Source organism: Triturus cristatus, chromosome 2_2, assembly GCF_964204655.1.
Source record: "Triturus cristatus chromosome 2_2, aTriCri1.1, whole genome shotgun sequence".
NCBI classification, from domain to species: domain Eukaryota; kingdom Metazoa; phylum Chordata; class Amphibia; order Caudata; family Salamandridae; genus Triturus; species Triturus cristatus.
In genome coordinates this window covers 1,154,220,589-1,154,247,651 of record NC_140582.1, presented here as the reverse complement: position 1 = coordinate 1,154,247,651, position 27,063 = coordinate 1,154,220,589, and the positions used below count along the sequence as shown (strand labels likewise).

The 27,063-nt window shown below is 49.7% G+C and overlaps 1 protein-coding gene across 3 annotated transcripts in view; it reads right to left on the bottom strand.

Moving 5' to 3' along the window:
* The window catches only part of ATRN (attractin), a 900,609-nt gene that overhangs the window by 285,356 nt on the left and 588,190 nt on the right, over positions 1-27,063 (bottom strand). For all 3 annotated transcript variants that reach the window (XM_085642692.1, XM_085642691.1, XM_085642693.1), the window contains exon 26: positions 18,605-18,683. In XM_085642692.1, coding sequence (XP_085498818.1) covers positions 18,605-18,683 — 79 coding nt within the window. The remainder of the gene's footprint in view (positions 1-18,604; positions 18,684-27,063) is intronic.

Below are 27,063 nucleotides of genomic sequence, written 5' to 3'. Positions count from 1 at the left end.
AATGATCATGTGCGAGCACAGGAAGCGAAGCGTCGGGAGGACAGAGAGCAGACGGACAGGCAAGAGAAGGAGCGTAGGCTACAAGTTTCGGGTCAATACGCTGTTCGGCAGCCACTTTATCCTGTCCTTAATAATCTTGATGATGATTTTTATTTACTAGATCGCTCTCCGCCCCCTTATGTCGGCGCATCTGCTCCGAGGCCGCAAGATTCTGTCCCGGGTCAGGTAGATACGCGGTCCATGTTATCAGCCGAACAAATGGCTGCGCTTCGGCAAATTTCCTTCCGTGCACTTAACGGCAAGGTATCCATAGAGGAATTATTCCATACTTGGGGGCCGTGGCAGGAAAGAGATAAATTGTATTTTCTGGGTCATTTCGCGGAGGAAGTGATTGATGCTTTCCGGAAACGTTCTGGTGTTTTTGAGCCCGACGAAGTGTCATCGGATGCTAAAGCATTGCGTAATGGTGTTTTCTCTTTTTCTAAGGCTCCAGATACGGCTCGGCGGCTGTTCGCCTTGCGGGACGAGGTGCTGGTCTTTAAAGAGAAAGCGCGCCAGCGAGCAGGGGAGGAGAAGCAGTCGGATTCGTGCACAACAGAGGGCCACTCATCCACCTCCCAGTCAGATAAGGATGACATAGTGCATGTTAAACCAATGCGAGAGGCGGCGCCTTTGTATGTTCCTCCTAAAGGAGCGGGTACTAGCTCGGACATTACCTCCGCCGATGCTAAGGGATATTTTGTGTATAATTGGGTTTACACTCCATGGCATAGGGCTGATGTTATGGCATTGAAGAATGCGCTGCCCGACCCCCGCAAGAATCCAGCGGCCTTCTATGAAGAAGTCGAGGGGGCCTTGAATTCTTGCGTTATGACTTTAGCAGATATAGATTTGTTCTTTGGGCTTATTCTACCACCAGATATGTGGCGATCTGTGCGAAAGGTAGATGATGCTGCCACTTTTAAGGCTCGATGGTCTGAACTGGAGGATGAGGATAGGGAGAGGAAGCCTGCGCAGAAACCGCCCCAGAATATTTTAGATCTCCCTGCTGCTATTGTGGCTAAGTTGAAGACAATTATCCCCCCTAAAAGGATTGACTGGAATATGTTAGCTGCATGTAAACAGAAAGTTGATGAGTCAGTTGCGGACTTCTTTACGCGCTTTGAGGAGACGTTTCATGATTTTAGTGGACAGTCGCTTACCGACGATACGGGACGCCACCTTTTTGCGGATAAATATGTGGCTAATCTGCTGCCGGCAGTTGCGGCCCGTCTAAAAGCGAGTGAAAGTTCTTGGTCCTCCGCTACACCGACGGCCCTCCTGACTATCGCCCAGTATTATGAGCGTCAGGAGCAAGAAGCAAAGGGTCAGGAGGAAAAGAAATCGAAAGATTTGAAAACAAAGGTGATGTTGGCACAAGTCTATGGCCCGCCTCGACGGGGTAGTAATAGAGGTAGGGGAGGATCTTATGGTCCTCCCTCGGGCCGGTCTGATTTGAATAGGAATCAATGTGCGTATTGTAAGCAATCGGGTCATTGGGCTAGGGACTGCCCGGTGTTGCATGCATCGCGTCAGGGGCATACCCACGGTGGCCCGCGAGGTAGAGGGGGTTTCTCGAACTTCCGAGGGAATTCTAACGAACAGGCTCGTTTTGACTCTGCTGGGCAGCACCGAGATAGATCAAATGTTTTCGATCGCCAGCATCAGTATCAAGCGTCAGGGATTGACCGGTCGGGTACCATGACTCTCAGCATGCATAGGAAAGCGTTGGATGGGGGTTAGAATCAGTTGAGGTGCCGGTCGATCAGAAGGGCCCTTATGTATCGGCTGAGGTTTTGGGCTCTACTGATCAGTTCCTAGTGGATACTGGAGCGACACGTAGTGCGCTATCTAAGCAATTGGTTCCGGGGGCTCCCCCATCCGGCTTAATGGTCACATCGGTAGGGTTTGATGGTACACTCTCCCGAAGCCCTCTTTCACAGCCCCTCATGTTTAAGGTCGATTCTTTTTCTGCACCCTGTCCGTTTCTGCTTGCCCCGTACACACCGGACAATATTATGGGTCTTGATATGTTAAAGCATTTTAGGGCTACTATCCGCTGCTCCCCTGCTGGTGTGCGGGTAATATTGAATGACAATTACCCCCGCTCTGCACGGATGTGTACGATGTCAGAGGATGCGCTGTTAGCTACCCTCCCTCGTGCTTTGTGGGCAACTTCGGATACTGATATGGGACAAATGGTGATTCCACCGGTCCACATTAGCGTCCAGGAGGGGGCGGTGTTACCACGCCTCCCACAGTACCGTATTTCCCAGGAGGGGGAGGAGGCTCTTATACAGATAGTGCAGGATTTGATAACGGTTGGGGTAGTCGAGGAAGTCCCCTACAACATTTGTAACAGTCCGATTCTTCCCATACTGAAAAAGGATACGGATGCCAGAGTTTATCGGTTTATAATTGATTTGAGAGAAGTGAACAAGATCGTGATACCTCAATACCCAGTGGTTTCCGATATCACGACATTGCTTACTTTGGTCCCGCCTACGGCGACCATGTTCTCAGTGATTGATTTGAAAAATGCCTTCTTTTCCATTCCCATTCACCCTGATAGCCGATATCTTTTTGGGTTTACATTATGTAGGACTTGGCCCTTTTACCCTCAGTTGTTTTCATTTTTCATGTTGCTACAGGTTCAGGGAGCCATTTTATCTACCCCTGAAACTTCTAACTGAGGGCCTGAAGCACAAAATGGTGGCCTCCTATGACATCACCAGCATCCACTGGAACCTACCAGCACCTTCCAGAACCTTCCAGGAGATTCCAGAACTGTGTGACAGTTGGAAACCGTTTAGAATGTTGGGAGGATAAGAGAGGCAGTTGGCAGTTGGAGCTGGCAGTTGGCACCTGACTGGTGAAGAGAGAGGAGCACAACAGTGAAGGAGGAAGGAGTGAAGCAGCAGGGGTGGAAACTTGTGCCTGGAGTGGGGTCCATAAACCCACCCTTGATACTTGTCCCTACTGATGGATCCCAGCCTATAGCCCTGTGTGGGAAGAAGTCAGAAGAAAACCATCCTAAGGACCTGGACAGCAGGAACAGGCCTTAGAACCAAGAAAGCAGCAAGATTCTGACCTGAGAACTGGTTTCCCTGGAGCCTGGCGTCGAGTAGCCGAAGACCTGGAGCCCGAGGTGGAGAAGCGGCGCTGACTGAGGTAGCAGACGTCGTACCCGGAGCCGCCTGAGGTCGTAAGAGGGCGCCGGCGGGGGTCGAGAGGAATACCAGAGGTCGAGGAGGAAGTGAACCGAGGTCGAGTGAGCGGCGTCATCGGAAGGGTGAAGTCCGCCCTCCGGAGTCGTCGGAGACCGAGGTCGAGGAGCACCGGAGGTCGGGAGTGAGGATCGCACTCCGGAGTCGCCCGGAACCTGAGAGGAGGAGCACCGGAGGTCGGGGGTGAGGATCACACCCCGGAGTCGCCGGAAGTCGACATCGAGGCCAGGCCGGCCGACGTCATCGAAGCAGAGAGCGCCATCGGACCGGAGCCGCCCGAGGTCGACATCGAGTAGAGACTGCCCGACGCCGTCGAATAGGAGGTCGAGATCGAACCGAGGCCGCCGACATCGGACCGGAACCGCCTACCGGCGTCGTCTAGAACTGACACTGTGCCGAGGCCGCCGAGACCGAACCGGAACCGCCTCACGGCGTCGACACGACTCCAGCGGCGTCGGAACATCAGAAAAGGGCAGTAAGTGGAGTAGAGGGCGCCTAAGGCCCTGTGGAGACCTGAGAGACTACTCTGAGGGGCTAGGGAGGTGCTGAAACCCACCTGACTGTGCCTGGGGTGAACTGGGACTAACCTAGAGAGGTTGTGTGGAGAGGGAAGCCAGGGCATTGGAATTTCCCCCCCCCTTTTTTTGATCTACCTCAGTTTAGGCCTCAGCCTTTGCCTCAGCCAGGGAGTAGCCCCCCTCAAGCCTTCCACACCCTACAAGCTGTACCTGGGCCAAATCAGCCCTTAAGAATTGAAGTGCCATCTGATTCACAAAGTGTACTGTATACTTCTAATTATCTATTGGGGATACTGTATTTATTAAGTTCCTATCTATTTAATGCTGCACTGTATTTATAGGTCCACAGGACTTGTTGGTGTACAGTATTTATTGGTACAGTATTTATTGGTACAGTATTTATTACCTCAAAGTATTTAATTGTCTGTATATATTGCACTTGTATTTATGCCCTGTTATTTATGATCACCCCTATTTATTTCAGCAAACAGCAAATATTTATTTGACCTGCTCTATTTAAAATGTATATACTGTGATTGTTATTTATTTTCCCAATCAGCAACTAAGAGAAGAAAGATAAAGAAACATATTTTCATAATTTTTACGGTGTAGAGTCGTTTTTGGAACGGATGCACGCATGGTTATTGTATGGGTATATTGTATGCTTAGCACTGCGCCTGTTTCCTGACCACTCGAGCCAAGCTACCCCGTTGTGTCGGGAAGGTCCGCCACCACCCTGCGGAGTGGGAGTGGGCTGTTTCCAACATAAATTGGTGTTCAGTGGTGGGATAGAGCTGTGCCTACATATACTCAACAATAACTGTGGGTAGTCCATAGGCCTACACCGGGAGTTTTCTCACAGCGGCCTTCCTAATTGTGGGTTTTTGTTTTTTCCAAATTTACTCTGGTGGTGGGAGGAGGTATTATTAAAGGTACCCCCCTGCATAGTTACTGCACAAAAACCTGTCCTCTAACCTGAGTGGGCAAGATGGAGGTTGTACTAGACAATCTAAAAACGTACACTGTGGCCCAAGTCAGGAAGTTAACAGACCGGAGGGAGAAAAGACAGCTCGCATGGGACTTAGCAAGGCTGGAGAAAGAGATGGAGGAGAAAAGGAGGGCGCACGAGCTTTGGATGAAGGAGATGAAGCTGCGTGCCCTCCAGATGAGTGTGTCCAGCGAGGACACTGGTGGCAGCATACCAGAAGCTTCACAGGAGCTAGAAGTTTATTTACCCCAGGAAGACATCACCAGGGTGTCTGAGGAGGCATTGGGGTGTGAACCTGAAGGGGGTAGTGAGGGATCTCCCCACCCAGCGAGGTGAGAGAAGTGGCAGATAGCCCAGCTAGGTCCCAGGGAGAGAGGGTTGTAGGGCCTCACGACCTATCTGTAGGAAGGCGTGAGACGGGGAGGTGTCCCGAGGTGCCCCAACCGAAGTCTCAGGGCCTGGAGAGTTCCGCAAGGGAGCCCCAGGTTGGGAGCCTAGGCTGTCCCGATGTGCCCTCCAGTGCAGGGGAGCCCCTAGTGTCAGGAGGACCCAGGGTGACTGTAACCAGCGCGCCTGAGGTTCTGGGGTTAGCCCAGTTTCAGGGTTTAGGTCCTGGGCTGGGATGCCAGGCTCAGGGGTTGCCTGACCTGGCGGGTGGGGCCTCGGTTAACCGGGTCCCCCCGAAATTGACTTCCAGGGGTACTTTTCCCGTTAGGAGGGTGCTGAAATCTGGAAGGGGGTGCAGAGGGAGGAAGGTCTCGCCTCGGGCACCGACTCAGCCTAAGGGTTTAGACCCTAGGTTGAAGGATCAGTTGAGGGGTCAAGGCCCTAGACTAAGGAGGAAGTGTTGGTCTGAGGGTGCCTCGCAGGGAAGGATGAGGAACCCCAGAAGGAGAGTTAGGGGGAGGAGAGCCTCGCCCCTGAAGGCTGGTCAGCCTAAGGGTGTGAAACCCAGGAGGAAGGACCAGAGGCAGTTTAGGACTGCAAGGAGGAGGACCGGAGTGGTCAACGGGCACTACAGGCCTGGGGCTACTGCCCCCCACTCCGCGAGATCACTCGGGCCAGAGACATCTGGATGGTCCAGGGGCCGGTCCTGGCCACAACTAGCTAGGGAACCCCCGTGGGGTGGTTTTGTTGGTCCAGGGAGGTTAGTTAGGGAACCATTGGGTTCCAGAGCGGAGGAGAACTTGCGGGTGCTCCTGCCGTTGCGGGCCTGCGTCCACCTTTTCTCGCCCCAAGCAGGGAAGACCATCAAGGCATTGATCGGTCTACCCTGGCTTTTGGCTGGAAGGGGGTTGTGTAGGACTTGGCCCTTTTACCCTCAGTTGTTTTCATTTTTCATGTTGCTACAGGTTCAGGGAGCCATTTTATCTACCCCTGAAACTTCTAACTGAGGGCCTGAAGCACAAAATGGTGGCCTCCTATGACATCACCAGCATCCACTGGAACCTACCAGCACCTTCCAGAACCTTCCAGGAGATTCCAGAACTGTGTGACAGTTGGAAACCGTTTAGAATGTTGGGAGGATAAGAGAGGCAGTTGGCAGTTGGAGCTGGCAGTTGGCACCTGACTGGTGAAGAGAGAGGAGCACAACAGTGAAGGAGGAAGGAGTGAAGCAGCAGGGGTGGAAACTTGTGCCTGGAGTGGGGTCCATAAACCCACCCTTGATACTTGTCCCTACTGATGGATCCCAGCCTATAGCCCTGTGTGGGAAGAAGTCAGAAGAAAACCATCCTAAGGACCTGGACAGCAGGAACAGGCCTTAGAACCAAGAAAGCAGCAAGATTCTGACCTGAGAACTGGTTTCCCTGGAGCCTGGCGTCGAGTAGCCGAAGACCTGGAGCCCGAGGTGGAGAAGCGGCGCTGACTGAGGTAGCAGACGTCGTACCCGGAGCCGCCTGAGGTCGTAAGAGGGCGCCGGCGGGGGTCGAGAGGAATACCAGAGGTCGAGGAGGAAGTGAACCGAGGTCGAGTGAGCGGCGTCATCGGAAGGGTGAAGTCCGCCCTCCGGAGTCGTCGGAGACCGAGGTCGAGGAGCACCGGAGGTCGGGAGTGAGGATCGCACTCCGGAGTCGCCCGGAACCTGAGAGGAGGAGCACCGGAGGTCGGGGGTGAGGATCGCACCCCGGAGTCGCCGGAAGTCGACATCGAGGCCAGGCCGGCCGACGTCATCGAAGCCGAGAGCGCCATCGGACCGGAGCCGCCCGAGGTCGACATCGAGTAGAGACTGCCCGACGCCGTCGAATAGGAGGTCGAGATCGAACCGAGGCCGCCGACATCGGACCGGAACCGCCTACCGGCGTCGTCTAGAACTGACACTGTGCCGAGGCCGTCGAGACCGAACCGGAACCGCCTCACGGCGTCGACACGACTCCAGCGGCGTCGGAACATCAGAAAAGGGCAGTAAGTGGAGTAGAGGGCGCCTAAGGCCCTGTGGAGACCTGAGAGACTACTCTGAGGGGCTAGGGAGGTGCTGAAACCCACCTGACTGTGCCTGGGGTGAACTGGGACTAACCTAGAGAGGTTGTGTGGAGAGGGAAGCCAGGGCATTGGAATTTCCCCCTCCCTTTTTTTGATCTACCTCAGTTTAGGCCTCAGCCTTTGCCTCAGCCAGGGAGTAGCCCCCCTCAAGCCTTCCACACCCTACAAGCTGTACCTGGGCCAAATCAGCCCTTAAGAATTGAAGTGCCATCTGATTCACAAAGTGTACTGTATACTTCTAATTATCTATTGGGGATACTGTATTTATTAAGTTCCTATCTATTTAATGCTGCACTGTATTTATAGGTCCACAGGACTTGTTGGTGTACAGTATTTATTGGTACAGTATTTATTGGTACAGTATTTATTACCTCAAAGTATTTAATTGTCTGTATATATTGCACTTGTATTTATGCCCTGTTATTTATGATCACCCCTATTTATTTCAGCAAACAGCAAATATTTATTTGACCTGCTCTATTTAAAATGTATATACTGTGATTGTTATTTATTTTCCCAATCAGCAACTAAGAGAAGAAAGATAAAGAAACATATTTTCATAATTTTTACGGTGTAGAGTCGTTTTTGGAACGGATGCACGCATGGTTATTGTATGGGTATATTGTATGCTTAGCACTGCGCCTGTTTCCTGACCACTCGAGCCAAGCTACCCCGTTGTGTCGGGAAGGTCCGCCACCACCCTGCGGAGTGGGAGTGGGCTGTTTCCAACACATTAAATAATAGATCTTATCGTTTCTGTAGGATTCCTCAGGGCTATACAGAAAGCCCTAGCATTTACAGTCAGGCTTTGAAAAGACAATTGGATTCCTTTGTTCTGCTCGAGGGGGTCGCCCTCATTCAATATGTTGATGACATCTTGCTGGCGGCTGACACCCTGGAGTTGTGTGAAAAAAGTACGTTATCCTTACTTTCTTTTTTAGCATCCCACAATCATAAGGTATCTAGGAAGAAATTGCAATTCTGTAGACCAAAGGTGACTTATTTGGGTCACCTTTTGTCTAAGGAGGGACGTGCACTCACACCGGATCGTATCCAAGTAATTTTGGATACACCGAGGCCGTCCACACAGAAGGATGTGCGTGCATTTTTGGGCCTTGTTTCTTTTTGTAGACAGTGGATACTGGGGTTTTCGCACATAGCTAAGCCATTGTTAGCCCTCTTGACAAAGGACACGCCTATCCCAATCCCTTGGTCAGATGAGTGTGATACTGCTTTTCAGCGACTACGACAGGCCCTTTGTTCAGCACCAGTGTTAGGGACCCCTGATTATGCAAAACCCTTTTCGTTGTATGTGCATGAGAAAGATGGATGTGCACTGTCAGTTTTAGTACAGATGCATGGCGATAAGCAGCGCCCATGTGCATATTTTTCGGCTGTACTTGATCCTGTCGCCCGAGCATTACCAGGGTGTTTTCGCTCGGTTGCGGCGACAGCTGTGTCAATACGCCAAAGCGAGGGAATTGTGTTATCTCATAAGCTGTTGGTATTAGTCCCCCATGCTGTCGATGCCCTGCTTAATCAAACAAAGACGCAGCATTTGACCAGTGCCCGTTTAACGGGATATGAGTTGACGCTTTTGGCTCCTCATATTACGTTGAAAAGGTGCGTAACGTTAAACCCGGCAACATTGTTGCCATACCCCGAAACCCAGCCTGAGGCGCGGAAAGCGCATGATTGTATTCTCGTGACTGAGGAACAAACAAAGGGTCGTATTGATCTCCAGGATACGCCCTTTCCAGATGTAGATGGAGAACTGTGGGTGGATGGATCCTGTCTGAAGCTACCAGATGGTACGACTTCAGCCGCGTATGCAATTACCACATTACAAACGATAGTGGAGACAGCACGCATACCACAGAAATCAGCTCAAGCAGCGGAACTGATAGCATTAACACGAGCATGTGAGCTCAGTACAGGACTATGTGTGAATGTTTATACAGATAGCCGCTATGCCTTCGGAGTAGCGCATGACTTCGGCCTACTCTGGAAGGAGAGAGGGTTTTTAACGTCACATGGAGTACAGATAATGCATGGAGAGTTAGTTCATAATCTTCTAACTGCATTGACATACCCAAAGAAAATTGCCATCGTTAAGTGTAGCGCCCATAAGAAAGTAGTTGATAAAGTTGGAGAAGGAAATGCGTTAGCGGATCGAGTAGCACGGGAGACTGCGATGCAGCCCGGTACTACTGCCATGTATGTAGTGAAATCACAGGTGGAGAGATGGCATGACGCGAAAGAGGAAGTGCGAGAAATGCAAAGGACCGCTTCTGACAAAGAGCGGGAACAATGGGCTAGCGAGGGAGAACTGGATGACGAGGGTTGCTGGAGAAATAAGCAGATGGATAGATGGAAATTACCCACGGCCTTTGTACAACCTATGGTTCAGATGGCACATGGGCTAGCACATGTTGGAGCTTCCGCAATTGTAAAATTGCTTACCCAAGTCTGGGAGCATCCAGAGATTGCTAGCACAGCGAAGAGGGTGGTGCAGACCTGTATGGTCTGCCTGAGGTATAACCCAGGAAAAGGTACTCGAACTCCAGCAGGAGGATTTGTGACACCCACTGCACCCTTTGAGGTTCTGCAGATGGATTATATCCAACTGGAGCGCTGTAATAATCTGAAGTATGTTCTAGTAGTGGTCTGCGCTTTCAGCAAATGGGTTGAAGCGTACCCTACGAAAGACAATACTGCAATGACTACTGCGAAGATGCTGCTGAAAGAGTTCTTCCCTCGATATGGCGTTTGTAGACTTCTGTGGAGTGATAACGGCCCTCACTTTGTAGCGGATGTTATAAAGTATGTCTTGAAGGGCCTAGGCATCACTCAGAAGTTCCACGCCGTGTTTCACCCTCAGTCTGCAGGCCTAGTTGAGAAGTATAATGGTACACTGAAGCTTAAGATCGCCAAAATTCAAGCTTCGACGTCTTTGACTTGGCCAGACGCTCTGCCACTGGCGTTATTGTCAATTAGATCAGTACCGCACTCTCGAACTGGCCTTACGCCATATGAGATCGTTTTTGGACGCCCAATGAATATTTGGGGTCCACAAAGACCTAAGGCTGTGTATGATGTACCTTGTGTAATGATGAGCGATTATCTGGCACAGTTAACGGATAACTTGGTTTCTATCCATCAACAGGTCCGAGAGGCGCTCCCTGATCGGTCTACCGGCGAAGGACATGGTCTCCGGCCTGGTGACCATGTCATGGTGAAAGTCTTCGACAGAACGAACAGTTTGGAGCCAAGATGGGTGGGCCCTGAGCAGGTCCTCCTCGCCACGAGGACGGCTGTGCGAGTCTCCAACCGAAAGAATTGGATCCACTCTCTGCACTGTAGGAAGGTGCCGTCCGGATTGGTGGAACCTGCCGCGCTGACCGATCAACGAGAAATTTTGGCTGCAGAGACAGGCCGTGCTGCGGAGCCAAACGCCACTGAGGAGCTCTTTCCGGACCACGCGACTTCTGGAGGAAGGCGATATCATCTTCGACCAAGGAAGTGAGTTTTCCAGTACCGGGACATACTGTCAGAACGGCCCTTGGGTTAGTGAAACGGAGAGCCGATGAGGCAAGGGGGGGGGGATCAGCCCTGCATTAGTGTAGCGACACCCGTCTTGGCCCGCTGGTGAAGAAATCAACCGCTGCCCAAGGGGAAGAGTTCTGACAGACTTTTAGTTTCAGGAAGATATTGGGTTTTATTTTTGCTTTGATATGGAGAAAAAGAAAATCCTTTGTGCATTAGGGTTCATGTTGACAGTAGCCATTGTTGGGATAACCACATGGTTTGTGGAGGATGTAACTCCCGCTCGGAAGATTCTTGTGTTGACAACTCCGGTGCCTGAGGAGCACTACTTTTATACATTACCGTATCAAGAGTTGAAGCATCGACAATCTTACTTGAATAACACTTTCATCCAGATGCTGCATCATACCCACGTTGCTACGAATGCTACGAACTGTTGGATATGTGGGATGATGCCAGCTCATCAGAAGAAAGGAGGAACGCCATTTATACCACTTCCTTTCTCTCATAATGGCTCTTGTAGAGCATGGTATACTTTGCTTTTTGCCACTCGGAAACCGACAGTGGGACGATTGCTTTTTAGACTTAATAAAGAATGCCATCAAGACAAAAATGGGTATCCACAAGCGAACGGGACAATTTGGGAGTGGGAAGAGTACCGACCAGACAATGAATCCATTCCCTACATCTTCACGAACACAAGAGACACTGTGGGAAAAGACAAATTTGTGATCCAAGTAGCACAAGCTCAAGCGGACCTGTGTGTCCAGAGTGTGGGTTTCATCCCTGTTGGTGTTAGTGATTGCATTACTGTTTTGAATATTGATGGGTTGAACAATAGTACCTTCTTGGCCTCCCATAATACGTATTTTGTGTGTGGAAATAAAGGTTATTACCGTCTGCCGGCTGGGTGGTCTGGGGTATGCTATGTATCATTTCTATTACCTCCTGTATTCCTAGCACCCGCATCTTATCACAAGGATCTGAAATTATTGAATAATGTGACTGTAAATAGGTATAAACGTACTTTATCAATTGACGATGTAGATCAGACCGATACCAGTCTGCAGCAGTATATTGATTTTAACTTAGGACTGTTTTTCTTTGTTGGAGCTGCCCTGAACAGTAGGAAGATCCGAAGGTTAACAAGAGTGGTAGAAGCTGTGACAAATCAGACTGCTGCTGCTCTTGGGAATCTTACTGAGGAATTGCAGATTACTAGAATTGTTGCATTGCAGAATCGTATGGTGTTAGACGTTATGCTAGCTGACAGAGGAGGAGCATGTAAAATTATTGGAAGTAGCTGTTGTGTGTTTATCCCTGATCATACGCCATCAGTTTATAATGCCATCAATAAACTGCATAAAATTGCAGCTGAGATCCATACAGAGAACGGCACTTGGTCCTTTTCTGGATGGTTTTGGGCGTTAATTACCGCCTGGGGATGGAAGGTTCTAACTGGTCTCTGCATTATTGTAGCGGTTCTGTTTTCATGCTGTATCTGTATTCAATGTGGTCCCTTGCTCTGCTCATTATGTGTATCATTTTGTATCCCGGATAAGAAAGCTATTGCCGATGTTGCCCACCAAAAACGTTTAGCTAAAGAAGTTGAAGAAATGATGACAATTGACATATATGATGATTATCCTAACAAACCGGATGTCTTCAGTAAATGCTGAAAGGGTCGTCTGTTGTAAATTGAAACAACGATGTGATTAAGCATTTACTAAAGACATTAATTCCCCTTTTATAGATCGTGTTTTCTCTGTTATGTTGACCGAAGCTTGGACTCCATTTTGTATTGTCATGCTTCCACGTGTTCCCCACGAGAAGAGTCCAACCTCTGTGTTAGTTGCTCTTGCAATCTGCCTAGTAACAGTCTATAAATAGCTCCTTTGTCCATCTGGCACATGCCCAGACTTGACCACATCTGTTATTAGTTAGCCTTGCTTGACCATGTTTCCGCGGGCTCAAGGAGTGCGTTAGCTCCGCCCACATATTGATTCAGTATCGAAAATGACCATAAATGGTAATGTTCCTCGACTTCATGTTGTATCCACCCACTTATGAGCCCCTCTATTGTGTATAAAAGGGGACCATGTACGTAAGTTCTTTGTGCTACTCTATGCAATACTGAAGAGTGTTGTGTGGATTGTAGGACCACCCTTAAGGGTTAATAAATGCTGTCTTTGTACTTTGCAGTTTCCGTGCCAACTTCCTTATAGATTCCATTACAGGAGAGCGAACCCTTGTGTTCTGCGGGCCTAGCTGGGGCCTGTATTCATCAGGACAGGAACTGTTGCTGATAATGGCATCTTTCAAAACAATCCCTGCACCTTAAGGACAGTTGAAGCTGCATGGGCCCTTATTCTGGTTGGAAAGGTTACTGTTGGTGTGAGAGATGCCCCGCTGGAAAACCCCAAAAGCCATGGCAATGATAGTGGAACAATTTTGCTGGAAGGCTAGGCCACAGCAGAACTCCTGGCACCTTTATATACTGGATGCCCTACCTTACTTCTCTTTATCCATGTACCATTAATTGTTTGGGTATCTCAAATTGTATAAAGATTTTTACTTTCACTTACCTTTTGTTGAGCCTACCACAATCGCGGTATATACAAAATCACGTGTCACTTGCGCCGTCACCAAAACGTCACGAGCACTTGTACACAGTATATTATCGGTTACATGTCATTTAATGTAACACAGTGCTACTGCCTCATGTGATTGTACATATGAAGTTTAATATGTCCAACATGATCAACAATTGAAATACAATTGATCTTCTGCAAAAATGTCTCCCTGGCTTTCTTCCCTCTTGATATAATCTATGGTAATTCATTGTGCCTATTATACTTGTATGCCAAATAATACCCTTGCTTGAGACACTGTTTGTTACACATTACTGCCCTAGTCTTCATGTGGTTACCTCCTGTAGTCCGATACGGAAGGCTAGGCCAAGTGAGCACCCCAATGCATTTTCATCGTCTCCCACAAAGTATGAACATATGGCAGAGAAGGCATGTAGCATTGGCAATGCAGAGTGCTAGACCTTCAGAAGCAATTTTTTATCTCCTTAGTCGCACCTTTTTAGTTTTTGGTCTGGGAGAGCTGTAGTAAAAGTATTTGTTTTGTTACAATATTTTTACTTTTCATTTCATCAGTGTTGAAGATGACATTTTTGGTACTTAAATTGGTGCCACCTAGGCACGCTGACATCAGATACTTTTCATGACCTTCCACGCCAGAAGCGCAGAGCCAAGGAGGACACTAACCACATTGTTGTCAAAACTAGGGCCCTGAATAGGGTCATCCCTTTTCCTACAAATCCGTTCGCACAGCTTGGAGGATGTGTGGGTCGGTAAGGAATCTGCAGCTTGATATGGTCTCTACCAGATAATACTTTACTGAAGGTAAGTAACTTGTTCATTTGATAGAGACTTCTAGCTGCAGATTCCTTACCTTTTGAATAGATACTCAAGCAATACCATCCCTGGAGGAGGGTCTGGGAACTCATTTCAAACGAGAAAATCCTACAGGAACTAACAAACAAACATTACATCCCTGCAGACCTGACTGTCAAGACAGCAATGCTTAGCGAGTGTGTGCAGGGAAGCCCACGTTGCTGCCTGGCAGATATCCAGAACCAGTGTTAGCACAGTGGTCGGTGCTTTAGCTCTGGTGGAATGAGCCCGCAAACCATAAGGAGGCTGCTTCTTGGCCAGTATGTAGCAGACTTGGATGCGGAGCATGACCCATCAGGAGATGATCCACTTCTGCACTGACCGACCTTTCTTTGCACCAGGATTCCTGATGAAGAGTTGGTTTTTCACATGGAACTCATGTGCAGTCAAGATAGAACGACAAAGCTCTTTTTGGGTCCAGATGGTGGAGTCGCTCCTCTTCCTTAGAGGGATGAGGAGGAGTACAAATGTAGGCAAAGTGATAGGCTGACCTACATGAAAAAGGGTGACTGCTTTTGGCAGAAAGGAAGCCCTTGTGTGCAGCACCACTTTTGTCAGGCTAGACTGATAGTTAAGCCAGCTTAGATAAGGCCTGAAGCTCACTTACTCCGCGGGCAGATGTAAGGGCCACAAGGAATTCTGTTTTCAAGGTAAGAAGCCTGAGGGGACAACACGAAAGGAGCACACACAAAAAAAGTCTAAACCAAATTAAGGTCCCACTGAGGCATAATGTATGGTGAAAGTAAGACCCTTGAGGAAGTTGTGTACAATAGGGGACTTGAATAAAGAATTGATCAGGCAACAACAGCAAAAAAACAGAAAAGGCAGAATGACACCCCTTAATTGCTCCGAGAGGAGTGCCCTGCTGGGTAAGAGAAAGAACGAACAAACAACTTCAGAAAGAGGGGCAGAAAGGAGAGCAATGAAATGTATATCAAACCCTGCCACAATTGTTTTCCAAAGGTAGGATTATACCATTTTGGTTGAGGGACGGCTGGCTGCCAGATTAACACTCTAGACTCCAGGAAGCACGTCAAAAGCTGTAAACTTTCACTGCTCAATCTCCATGCAACATGGCATAGAGATGACAGGTTCGGGTGGAGATCCCTACCCTGCTGCTGCAACAGACGATCTTCCTGAAGGGGCAGCCTGATCGGAGGATCGTTGCTCATGCTGTGAAGCTTGGGATACCAGACTCTCCTTGCTCCGTCTGGAGCCAGAAGGATGACTTGGGCCCGGTCATTTCTCATCTTCTTGAGAGCTCTGGGCAGAAGCGCTATTGACGTAAAGGCGTATAGGAGGCCTGAGCTCCACTCAAGATGAAGACCATCTATGACCAAGAGCCACCTTGGAAACTTCACCATGAAAAACTGCCAGAACAGCTCTGATGAAAAGGAGCATCTGAGAGGGAGTCCGGTGTGACTTCCACAAAGTTTATAGTGAACCCCAGCAAATGCAGGAGGTTCATCATAGTCTGAAGGTGATAGACGACAACCCGGGACAAGCCTGCCTTAAACAGTCAGTCATCTAAAAAGGGGAAAACTGGCAACTCTGATCTCCACAAACGAGCTGCCACCACTGCCATCAGCTTAGTCAATACCAGAGGGCGCTGGTAAGGCCAAAAGAGAGCACAATGGATTGAATGTGTTTGTGTCCTATTGTAAACTGCAGATAATGCTGATGGGCAGGCAGGACGGGTATGTGAAAATAGGCGTCCTGCAAATCCATTGCTACCATGCAATCTCCTGGGTCCAGGGCAGACAAAACCTGAGCCACTGTGAGAATATTGAACTTCTCCTTTTTGAGGAAGAGGTTAAGGGTTCTCAGATCTAAGATAGGGCAAAGCTCTTTGTTATTTTTGGGAATCAGAAAGTAGTGGTAATAGCAATCACTGAATCACTGCCTACGTCAGACACCGGAACCCTGTCTATGCCTCTCTTGTCCAAGAAAGCCCTGACTTACTCCGAAAGCAAGGACAATTCATCCTCCGTCAGCTGGTTGTGAGATGGAGGCAAGGGGGAGGAGAGGATTCAAAGGGCAGGGGGAAGACCCTACAAATAATCCATAAAACCCACCTGCCCGATATTATTGACTGCCAGTGGTGGAAATGATGGCTAATTCTGAAACCAGCTGGACACCCATGATCTTGTAGGGCAAATTAGGAGGAGTTAGAGGCTGTGGCTGCAGGGAGATTGGGGTTGTGGCAGACCTCAGGCAACCTGACCCACGGGGGTCGGTATGAACCCCACCATCTCCCCGCATAGACTTGGAAGCTTGCATGCGGTGGTGGCAGAAATAGGGTGGACGTGTTTGTATGCACCTCCCGAAAGGGGAGATAGGCAGACTGGGGATGACGCAGGGCATCTGTGAGGCCCAAGGATTTGGTCGTAGCCCGCAAGTCCTTAAAGCGCTCCAGCGCAGAGTCTAACTTGCCTCCGAAGACAAGTTTGCCATCAAAGGGCATGCCCATGAGAGAAGCTTTGACAGCCCCTGAAAAGCCAGATGTTCTCAGCACCACTGTCAATGAAACCACTCTGTCCAGTGAATTGGTCGTGTCCAAACAACACTTAATGGTGAATTTTGGTGGGTCTCTCCCGTCCTTGACCCCTTGGGAGAGAATTGTCTGGGAACTATGGCAGCACTTGCGCAACAGTGTCCTACAATGTGAGGGAGTAGCGGTCCAATATGAATGTGGTATTCACCTACCGCAAGGCAAGGCTGGTGGAAGAAAACATCATCGATCCCAAGCTATCCAGTCTCTTGGATTTCTTGTCCGGGGGTGCGGCAGGGAACGTGCCATGGGATTTACGGGCTTGGACCACCAAGCCCTCAGGGGTAGAGTGTTGGGTGAGGAAGTTCGGTTCCCCAGGTACACCAGTCCATCTCTTCCTGACCTTCTAACTGGAATTCAGAAGGGCCAAGTGACCCCTTTCATTCTTCCCTGAGGCCTAGCCCTTTAGAATAGGGTTCAGGAGCTGACCTAGGACACGGGGCTCCTGTCGGAGCCGGAACCGGCATCGGTCGATTCAGTTCCGGCTCTGTGTCCACTTCTTGGATACAAAGAAGGCTGCTGCTGTCAATGGATCATCCGTGTCGGGGCCAGCATCGGGAGAGGCACGACCGACACCGGCCACAGCTGAACAGATCCACAGGGCCCATCGGATTCAAGGCTGAAGATACCGGCACGGAACCAGATGGGGGCTTCTTTGACACTGCGGGGCCCGAAGGCATGCTGGAGGTGTCAGGCCACTCAAATATACGGCGCATGGCCTTGTAAAATAATTTTATCTGATCGGGGGTTGCTCTGGGTCCGGAAAAGCTGGGAGGTCGGAGTCAGCCCTGCCAACGACTCTGAAGAACCATGCCTCGAATGCAGACGCTTCTTCGTTGTGTCAGCCGACGAACGATGAGAAGTTAAAACACTCTTAGGCTTCTTTTGCCTCTTGCCCGAATGATGAAATGGAATGGGAAAAAAATTACTTTGGGTTCCTGGAGTGGTCTTCGGACCTCCCTCTCGATCGGGATCGAGGTCTCAGAGGAGTTGTGAGACGCAGTGTCACCTGCCAGGTCTCTATCATCTTCAGGGACCGCTCCCTCAAAGAGTTCAGAGTCATGGCCTGGCAGCCTGAGCATGACTTGGAGTCGTGGTTGCGCTTGAGACACCACAGACGCATGGTTTGGGTCTGTAACAGACAATAGAGCGGTGACAGCCGCCACACGGTTTAAACCCTGTCTTCCTCTAAGACATCGTCAACACAACCAGGACAAAGACTTCCTCACAAAACAGAACAAGTAAAAACGTTGAAAAAAATTCTGTTATCAACCGACAGAGGGGTGGATCTTTCTCCGGAGCAGTGCTAACTGGCGCAGAGAGAAAAAAAACTAACATCAGAAGTTTGTGCCTATATAGGGGACACGGACGTCACTTCTGGCGTGGATGTAGCAGCACAAAGCTAATCGACGCCACTTAACGGTGCACAGGGGTACTGCTCAGGCAAAAAGCTTTCGGATCCAGTCTGACACATGGGAAATTCAAAGACAAGGAATCTGTGGATAATAGTCTCTAGCAGATAACTGGAATTAACATTACAACAATTTTATTAATGTGAAAATTAAGATTGAGAGGAATGCCCAGAATGAAGCCTGTGGATTTTGTTGACTAATGGCGGATTTAAAATTCAGAAGATTGGGTGACGAAGCCAGACATATTGCAAGGAATACATTTGTGTGTCATTGGTGCACTGGTGGAACATAGTCAAAAACATACAGACTGAATAGAGGAGTTTCTAAATGAGGAAATGAGAAGGTCTGAGACAAAAAAAGGCATTGCTTTTAACTAACCTCTCTCCTTCGTGATGCCCAACAGCTTTGCTTGATCTTCCAAACCACAGCAGCAACAAGGAGCAAAGAGAGAAAACAACTGGAGGAAAAAAAAAAAATTAATACCAGTGCATATATTTTTGATTATTTCAAATTTACATGATACTTTGAACGTGTTCTGGAGTGCAGAAAGAGTACAAATATACAACAATCACATTAAATCAGACTAGATTAACTGTACATACAAACAGTCATACTTGTTGAACAACTTACTTACCTGCGATAATCTTTCTTGTGGGAATTACCCAGGCACTAAACTGGATTTAGAATTTTTCACACTAACCACTTCAGTGCACTGGCAGGTAGCAAAACAGGACACCACCACTGCTATTTTTTTGTGATCTTGTATGCCTCTGGAAGTGACATCATGGATCAGTATATAGGCACTCACTTCGTGCTGACATCAGTTAATCTCCATCTCTAGAACGGACACTTCATTGAAAACCAAATGCCAGAGTATCAGTTTTTGAAAATAACAATATCAGACAATAACATACCGGGCTTTCTATAGCTTGGCAGTTCCAATAGAAAATTAAATTTCAAGGAAAAATTAACTGTAATCCTAGATCTTCTCCAGGAAAATCCTCATCAAAGTCGTAAGCAGTGAATGGGTCCGGCCGTATATGAGATCCCAGAGCACTTTACCAAAAGAAATAGGTCTTTACAGACCAATAAGAGACTGAAATTGATTGGCCAAATTTCATTTATTTATTTTCATTTGAAAAAACAGACGACAATCAAACCAAATGGAATATACTACTTACCAGTATGCATCTGTTCTTGGCATGTAGAGCTGCAGATCTACACACTTGTGCATAGATCGCCATCTGGTGTTGGGCCCGGATGTTTGCAGTTGTTTTTCCTCTTGGAAGCTCTTTGGAAGTCATGAGGTCGGTGACTCCTCCTTTGGATCGTATTGCGCATGGGCTTCGGCTCCATCCTCAGATTGTTTTTCGCCAACAGGGAAAGATGGAGCGTAGTAATAACAGTGAAGAAACCCATGTGTTTTGTATCTAAATAAGATAAACTGGAACAGATAAAGGTAGCCGGGGAGGCGGGTGGACGTGTGTAGATCTGCAGCTCTACATGCCAAGAACAGATGCATACTGGTAAGTAGCATATTCCGTTCGAGGCATATGAGCTGCAGATTACACACTTGTGCATAGATTATATAGCAGTACGCACCCTTAGCGGCGACCACCCGTACCTGTTGCAGTGGTTTGAAATCATGTTTTGAGTACAGCCTGGCCCACACTAGCTTGTTGCTTAGTTTGCACATCTACACAATAGTGTTTAGTGAAAGTGTGCGGTATTGACCATGTGCTGCTCTGCAGATATCATCTAATGGGATGTTCCCTAAAAATGCCATTGAAGCCCCTGTTTTACGTGTAGAGTGGGCTTTAGGGGGAACGGATAGCGTTCGTTTTGCTTTGTGGTAGCAAATCTGAATGCATTTGACAATCCACCAGCTATACCCGACTTGGAGATGGGGCTGCCCTTGTGTGGTGGCGAGACAGAGACAAACAGCTGTTTGGTCTTGCGGAAAGGTTGTGTTCTCTGTATGTAGTAGAGTAAGGCTCTTTTGACATCTAGTGTGTGAAGAGCTCTTTCTGCAACGGTTTGTGGTTGCGAAAAGAAAACTGGTAGTTCAACCACTTGGTTTATGTGAAAGGGAGAAATGACTTTAGGGAGGAATTTTGGGTTGGTACGGAGAACAACCTTGTTATGGTGCATTTGCAGAAAAGGTTCTTGAATGGTAAGTGCTTTTATCTCACTGACCCTTCTGAGGGAAGTGATGGCTACAAGAAAAGCGGTTTTCCATGTTCGGAATTGAAGTTCACATTTGTGCAGAGGTTCGAAGGGAGGCCCCATTAGTCTGGTGAGAACGATGTTTAGGTTCCACACAGGTGAGGGTGGCAGCCTGGTTGGAATTATCCTTTTAAGGCCTTCCATGAAGGCTTTAATGGCAGGTACTCTAAAAAGTGATAGATGTTGCCTGTTTTGCAGATAAGCTGCTATGGCTGTGAGATGAAGTCTAATAGACGTATAGGCTAGATTGCATCTTTGCAGGTGTAGTAAATAGCCTATGATGTGTTGAATGGACACATCTAGGGGATTGATGGTATTGTTGTGACAGTAGACAACAAAACGCTTCCACTTGGCGGCGTAGCACGCTCTAGTGGTGGCTCGCCTAGCTTCTTTGATGACGTTCAAACAGTCAGGGGGAAGATTGAGGTAACCGAATTCTAGGATTTCAAGAGCCAGATCGCTAGGTTGAGCTGAGCTGGGTCCGTGTGTCTGATCTCTCCATGGTTCTGGGTTAAGAGGTGTGGAGAGAGGTGTAACTATTGGTTTGGTGCTACAGATAATTCCAGCAGTGTGGTGTACCACGGTTGACTGCCCCAAGTTGGAGCTACAAGTATGAGAGTGAGAGAGTGTTGTAGTTTGCGCACCACTAATGGAATGAGTGGGAGATGAGGAAAAGCGTACGCAAATTTGCCTGACCAGTTCATCCATATTGCATTGCCTTTGGACAATGGGTGTGGAAATCTGGCGGCGAAGCTTAGGCATTTGGCTTTTTCGTGGGTGGCGAAGAGGTCTATCTGTTGATGCCCCCACAGTTGAAAGTACGGGTGAAGAACTTGTGGCTGTAGTTCCCACTCGTGGATCTGTTTTGTCTGTCTGCTGAGTAGATCGGCCATAGTGTTTTGGACTCCTGGGACATGTTGGGCCAGGAGAAAGATTTTCTGGGGTATGGCCCATCTCCATATAATCTGTGCTAGCTGAGAGAGCTCTGGAGAGTGTGTGCCGCCTTGTTTTTGTATGTAGTACATGGCTGTCATGTTGTCTGTGCGGACTAGGACTGCCTTGCCTGAAATCTGTGTTTGGAAGGATTTCAGGGCTAAGAATATCGCTAGTTACTCCAGATGGTTGATGTGGAGTAACTTTTGTTGAGGTGTCCATCTGCCCTGCATGGTGTAACAGGTGAGCTCCCCAGCCGGAGAGCGATGCGTCCATTGTCAGTATTATCTGAGGAACCGGGTCCAGGAACGGTCGCCCTTTGGAAAGGTTTTTGGTGGCCCACTACTGCAGAGAGCGATGGGTACGACCGTCTACCAACACCAGATCTGTTAATTGATCTTGGGCCTGGTTCCATTGGCGCGCTAAGCACTCTTGGAGAGGACACATCTGGAGTCTTGCGTGAGGTACTATGAATATGCAAGAGGCCATCATCCCGATTAGTTGCATGAACACTCGAGCTGTAAGGGAGTGTTGTACTGTAAATTTTGCGCGTAGAGCCTGAATGCTTGTGATCCTGGCCGGACTGGGGTAGGCTAGCGCTTTTGAGGTGTCTATGGTGGCACCGAGGTATTGTTTTACGTGGGACGGTTGCAGATGGGACTTTGCGTGGTTTACCGTGAAGCCCAGTTGTTGAAGTAGCTGGATAGTGGCATGCGTGTGTTGAACACACTGGTAGTATGAAGGAGTAGTTTCTTTTCTGTAACTCCAGTTCTGTAGTAGGGGTATCTCTGTTATAGTCATAATCTAGTGAATAGTCCCGCCCATGTGCGCGGACCCCGGAGCAATAAAAAATAATCTCTAAAAGGTGACAAATCATGCAGACCTGCATACACCTTTAAGAGAGAATTTAATTTAAAGACAGATAATGCAGCCTATACCCACAGGCTACACTGTCCAGTACTTCAACTAGAATTCCACCAATATCCACAAACAGCACTGCCTGTCCAGTGTTTCTCCACATAGGAAAAAAACCCTGCCTCTACCAGCAAAAGCCTCTGGAATGATAGAGAGGAAGGAGTGGACAGACAAGCCCCATAGGCTGCCATTATGTGGCTTGGAACAGGATACTGTGCCTTTAAGAAAACTTTCCAGTTTTCCAGAACTTTCCCCAGTATCCCAGAATGCCCAGCAGGTCCCATTTACTTTGTTCTTTTTGAAGGCGTAGCACGCCAGACCTGTAGCATTCTACATATGAATAAGTATCTCTCCACCGGGGAGGAGGGCGGGCGCTTATGACTATAACAGAGATACCCCTACTACAGAACTGGAGTTACAGAAAAGAAACTACTCCTTCTGTAGTAGGGGATCTCTGTGTATAGTCATAATCTAGTGAATAGAATGGCAAGCCCATCCCCACACAACAAAAGCGGTGGAGAACACATAAGACACTACCACTACTGTGCGAACAAATTTCGCAGCGAAGCCTGCCCAACCTGAGCATCTGCCCTGGCATCCGTGTCCAGACAGTAATGCGCAGCAAAGGTATGGACCGACTTCCAAGTGGCCGCCTTACAGATTTCCGCAATCGGAACATTACGCAGCAAAGCCGTCGTGGCAGCTTTGCCCCTGGTGGAATGAGCCTTAGGTTTACCCCCTAAGGTCTTATTAGCCTTTTGATAACACAACTGCATGCAGGACACAATCCACCGAGAGATGGACTGCTTAGAGGTCGCAAGACCAGTCCTGACTGAGCCATAATTAACAAACAATTGGTCAGACCTACGAATATCCTTGGTCTTATCCAGATAAAATTTCAACACCCTTCGGACATCCAGGGAATGGAGAGCCCTTTCCGCTGGTGAAGAGGGATTCTGAAAGAACGTAGGTAAAGTTATGGTCTGATTGACATGAAAGTCAGAGATAACCTTAGGAAGGAACTTAGGGTGAGTACGCATCACAACATTAGCAGCATGAAACACAGTATAAGGTTCTTGACAACATAATGCCTGAAGTTCACTCACCCTGCGGGCCGATGTAATGGCCACTAGGAACGCCGCCTTCCAGGATAGGTGCTGCAATGAAGCCTTGTGAATAGGTTCAAAAGGCTCTCTCATCAGTCTGGACAGCACCACATTCAAGTCCCAAGAAGGCGAGGGAAGTCTGACAGGAGGGAACACCTTCTTCAAGCCTTCCAAAAAATCCTTGACCACAGGAATCTGAAAGAAGGACGTCTGTGAAGGGCACTTCCTGTAAGCAGTCAAAGCAGCCAGATGAACCTTAATGGAATGGAAATTAAGGCCAGACTGCGCCAGATGCAAAAGGTATGGAAGGATGACATCTTCCTTACATGTTGTCGGATCAAAGTTCTTGGACTTACACCAGATACAGAACCTCTTCCACTTGTAAGCATAGGATGTCCTAGTGGAAGGTCGCTTAGACTCCTTCAGAATGTCCATACAATCGTCTGGTAGATTCAGATGACCATATTGCACTATTTCAGGAGCCATGCCGCCAAACTCAAAGACGAGAGGTTGGGGTGCACCATCCGCCCCCCGAACTTCGTGAGAAGGTCCGGCCTGCACGGCAACCGCATGTGAGGAAGGAGAGACCGGTGAAGAAGGTCCGTGAACCACCACTGCCTGGGCCACTCCGGGGCGATCAGGATCATCCGCGCCCTGGACTGGGACAGCTTGATGAGCACCGCCGGAATCAGGGGAATGGGTGGAAAAGCGTACAGAAAGCTGTTCGACCAATCGATCCATAGCGCATTCCCCAGCGTCCCCCGCTGGTAGTACCTGGATGCGAAGTCTCGGCATTTGCTGTTTTCGGCGGTGGCGAACAGATCTACGTCTGGAGTCCCCCACCTTGCGAAGACTTCTCCTAGTACTTCGTCGTTTATGACCCATTCGTGGTTTTCCTGAATCAGCCTGCTCAAGGCGTCCGCCTGAGCATTCTGCACCCCTGGCAGATGCGTGGCCGTAATAGTCAGTCCTCGGGCCAGCAGCCAGCGCCAGATCGCCTGCGCCTCCTGTGACCGAGTGCGCGATCTCGACCCCCCCTGCTTGTTGAGGTAATACATCGTGGTTGTATTGTCCGTCTGTATCAGCAGCGAGTTGGTCTGGAAGGACGGAAGGAAAGCCTTCAGTGCCAGGAAGACAGCTCTGAGTTCCAGGAAATTGATGTGGTACGTCGATTCCAAAGGAGACCACTTCCCTTGAATCTGCAGGTCCCCGGAATGCGCACCCCAGCCCTGGAGAGAAGCATCCGTCACCACATTCGTCGTGGGAATGTCCTTGTGGAAGGGAACCCCCTGGAGGAGGTTTTCCGCCGAACACCACCACTTCAGAGACTGACGAGCATGTAGAGACAGTCGGATCTTGTCGTCCCAAGAGCCTGTCTTCTGATCCCACTGATCCTCCAAGCACTCCTGCAGTGGTCGCATCTGTAGACGTGCGTGCGGAGTGAGGAAGATACAGGAGGCCATCGATCCCAGTAGAGACGACACCTTCCTCACAGTCGTCGATGGAGCAGTCCTGAGGTCCTGAGCCTTCCGAAGGAGTGATAACCGTCTCTCCTCCGAAGGAGACACGCTTGCTGACCGCGTATCTATGGAGGCACCCAGGTACTGTATGCACTGTACCGGAGATGGGACCGATTTGGACATGTTGACGTGTAACCCCAGCTTGTTCAAGAGCTCGCACGTCCATCGGAAGTGTTCTTGCGCTTCCTCGAAGGATGACGCCTTGATCAGCCAATCGTCCAGATACGGGTAGACAAACACCTTGTTCCTCCGCAGGTGTGCCGCCACCACCGCCATGCACTTCGAAAAAGTCCTGGGAGCAGACTTTAGCCCGAATGGCAGTACTGTGTATTGATAGTGATTGGCGCCGACTTGGAATCGCAGGAACTTCCTGTGCTTCCGTGCTATGGGCACATGGAAGTACGCATCCTGTAGATCTATGGCACAGAGCCAGTCTCCCCGTTGCAGCTGAGGGTAAATCTGGTGCAACGATAGCATGCGAAACTTCTCTCTGCGAATCCACTTGTTTGCTTGTCGCAAATCCAGAATGGGCCTGAACTCGTTCTTGTCCTTCTTGCGAACGAGGAAGAACCGAGAGTACAGACCTCTTCCCCTTTGAGACAAAGGTACTTCTTCTACCGCCTTTTTTCTCAACAAGATGTCTGCCTCCGCCTGGAGCTCCCTCAGCTGGAAGCGAGAGCTGACCGGCGGAATCGCTGGAGGCGGGCTGATGAACCGAAGACTGTATCCATTGCAAACAATATTCAGCACCCACTTGTCCTGAGTAATTTTTTCTCCACTCTGCCGGAAAAAATCGAATGCTTCCCCCCACTGGAGTGGGTAACGGTTGAGAGGGAAGTAACAGCTCAGGGCCGAGACCCGGCCGGGCCCTTGTTTGTGGTAGTAGCCTGCTGGCCACCTCTACCCCTCTGGCGCTTCTGGAAGGGCTTGCGGAACTGCTGCTGTTGTGGCTGCTGCTGTCCCGAGCCCTGCCCACGCCCTCGGCCCGACGACCCGAACCTCCTCTGGAACGGTCGTTTCTTTTTCTCGGCCTTCTCTAACCCGACGGCCGTCAGGGTTTCCGCTTCAGCCTTCATGCGGGCCATTTCATCGTCCGCATGCTTCCCGAACAGGGTTTCCCCCGAGAAGGGCAGGTTGGCTACTCTCTGCTGCGCCTCCGGCTTGAGGGACGTCAGGCGCAACCAGGAATGGCGCCGCTGGTGGACGCCATGACAGTAGGCGTGGGCGGCCAATAGCGATATATCCGCCGCTGCGCTGATCGTTTGGTTAGAAACCAGCATGCCTTCGCGCACCGTCTCCAAGAAGTCCTCCTTCTTGTCTCGTGGCAGGAGGTCCGCATATTGCTGCAGGGATTCCCACAGGGCCCAGTCGTAACGGCCCAACAACGTCCCTGCACTCGCCGCCTTCATCGTGGTGGCGGCGGTGCCACATACCTTCCTGCCCGCAGAGTCCAGCCAGCGGCTTTCCTTGTCCGGTGGCACCGTGGAGGCCGGGGCGGTCGCATGTTGTTTTCTCGCCGCCGTCACGATAACCGAATCCGGCTTCGGGTCCCCTCTCAAGAAGGACGGATCCGACTCCGGGGCCCTATATTTCTTCATGAGCCTGGACGGAGCGGCCTTCGCTGTTGCGGGAGTGAGGAACAGTTCCAAGGCTGGTTCCACCAGTCCAGGCACGAGAGGCAGGAGGGGGCGAGACAAGTGTCTTTTATGAAGCGTCTCAAATATCAAGGACGTCGTGGGTGTTGGGACCGTCACCGTGATATTCAGCTTCGCAGCCCCTCGCAACAGCACCTCCTGGAACGAGACCAAGTCGTCCACTGGCGACACCCTAGTCCCCGGGGAGTCCGACAGCGTCGGGGAAAGGTCCCTGTCCGAGGAGCGCGACCTGGACCTATACCTCCTGCGGCGTCGTCTAGAGTCTGACTAGGATCGCCCTCGGCTCCGCGATCGTCGCCTCCTGTGAGAGCGGGAGCGCGACCTCTTCGGCTTAGGCCTGTCCGTCGGTCTCGCTGGTCCAGGCGACCGTGGGCGTCGTGGCTTCGGGGTCCCCTGCGGCGGAGTCGGGTACCGTGGAAGGGAAACCGACCTCGGGGGGACCGGCGGCGGTCCCGCAGGAGTGCTTGGCAGCAACAGAGGCT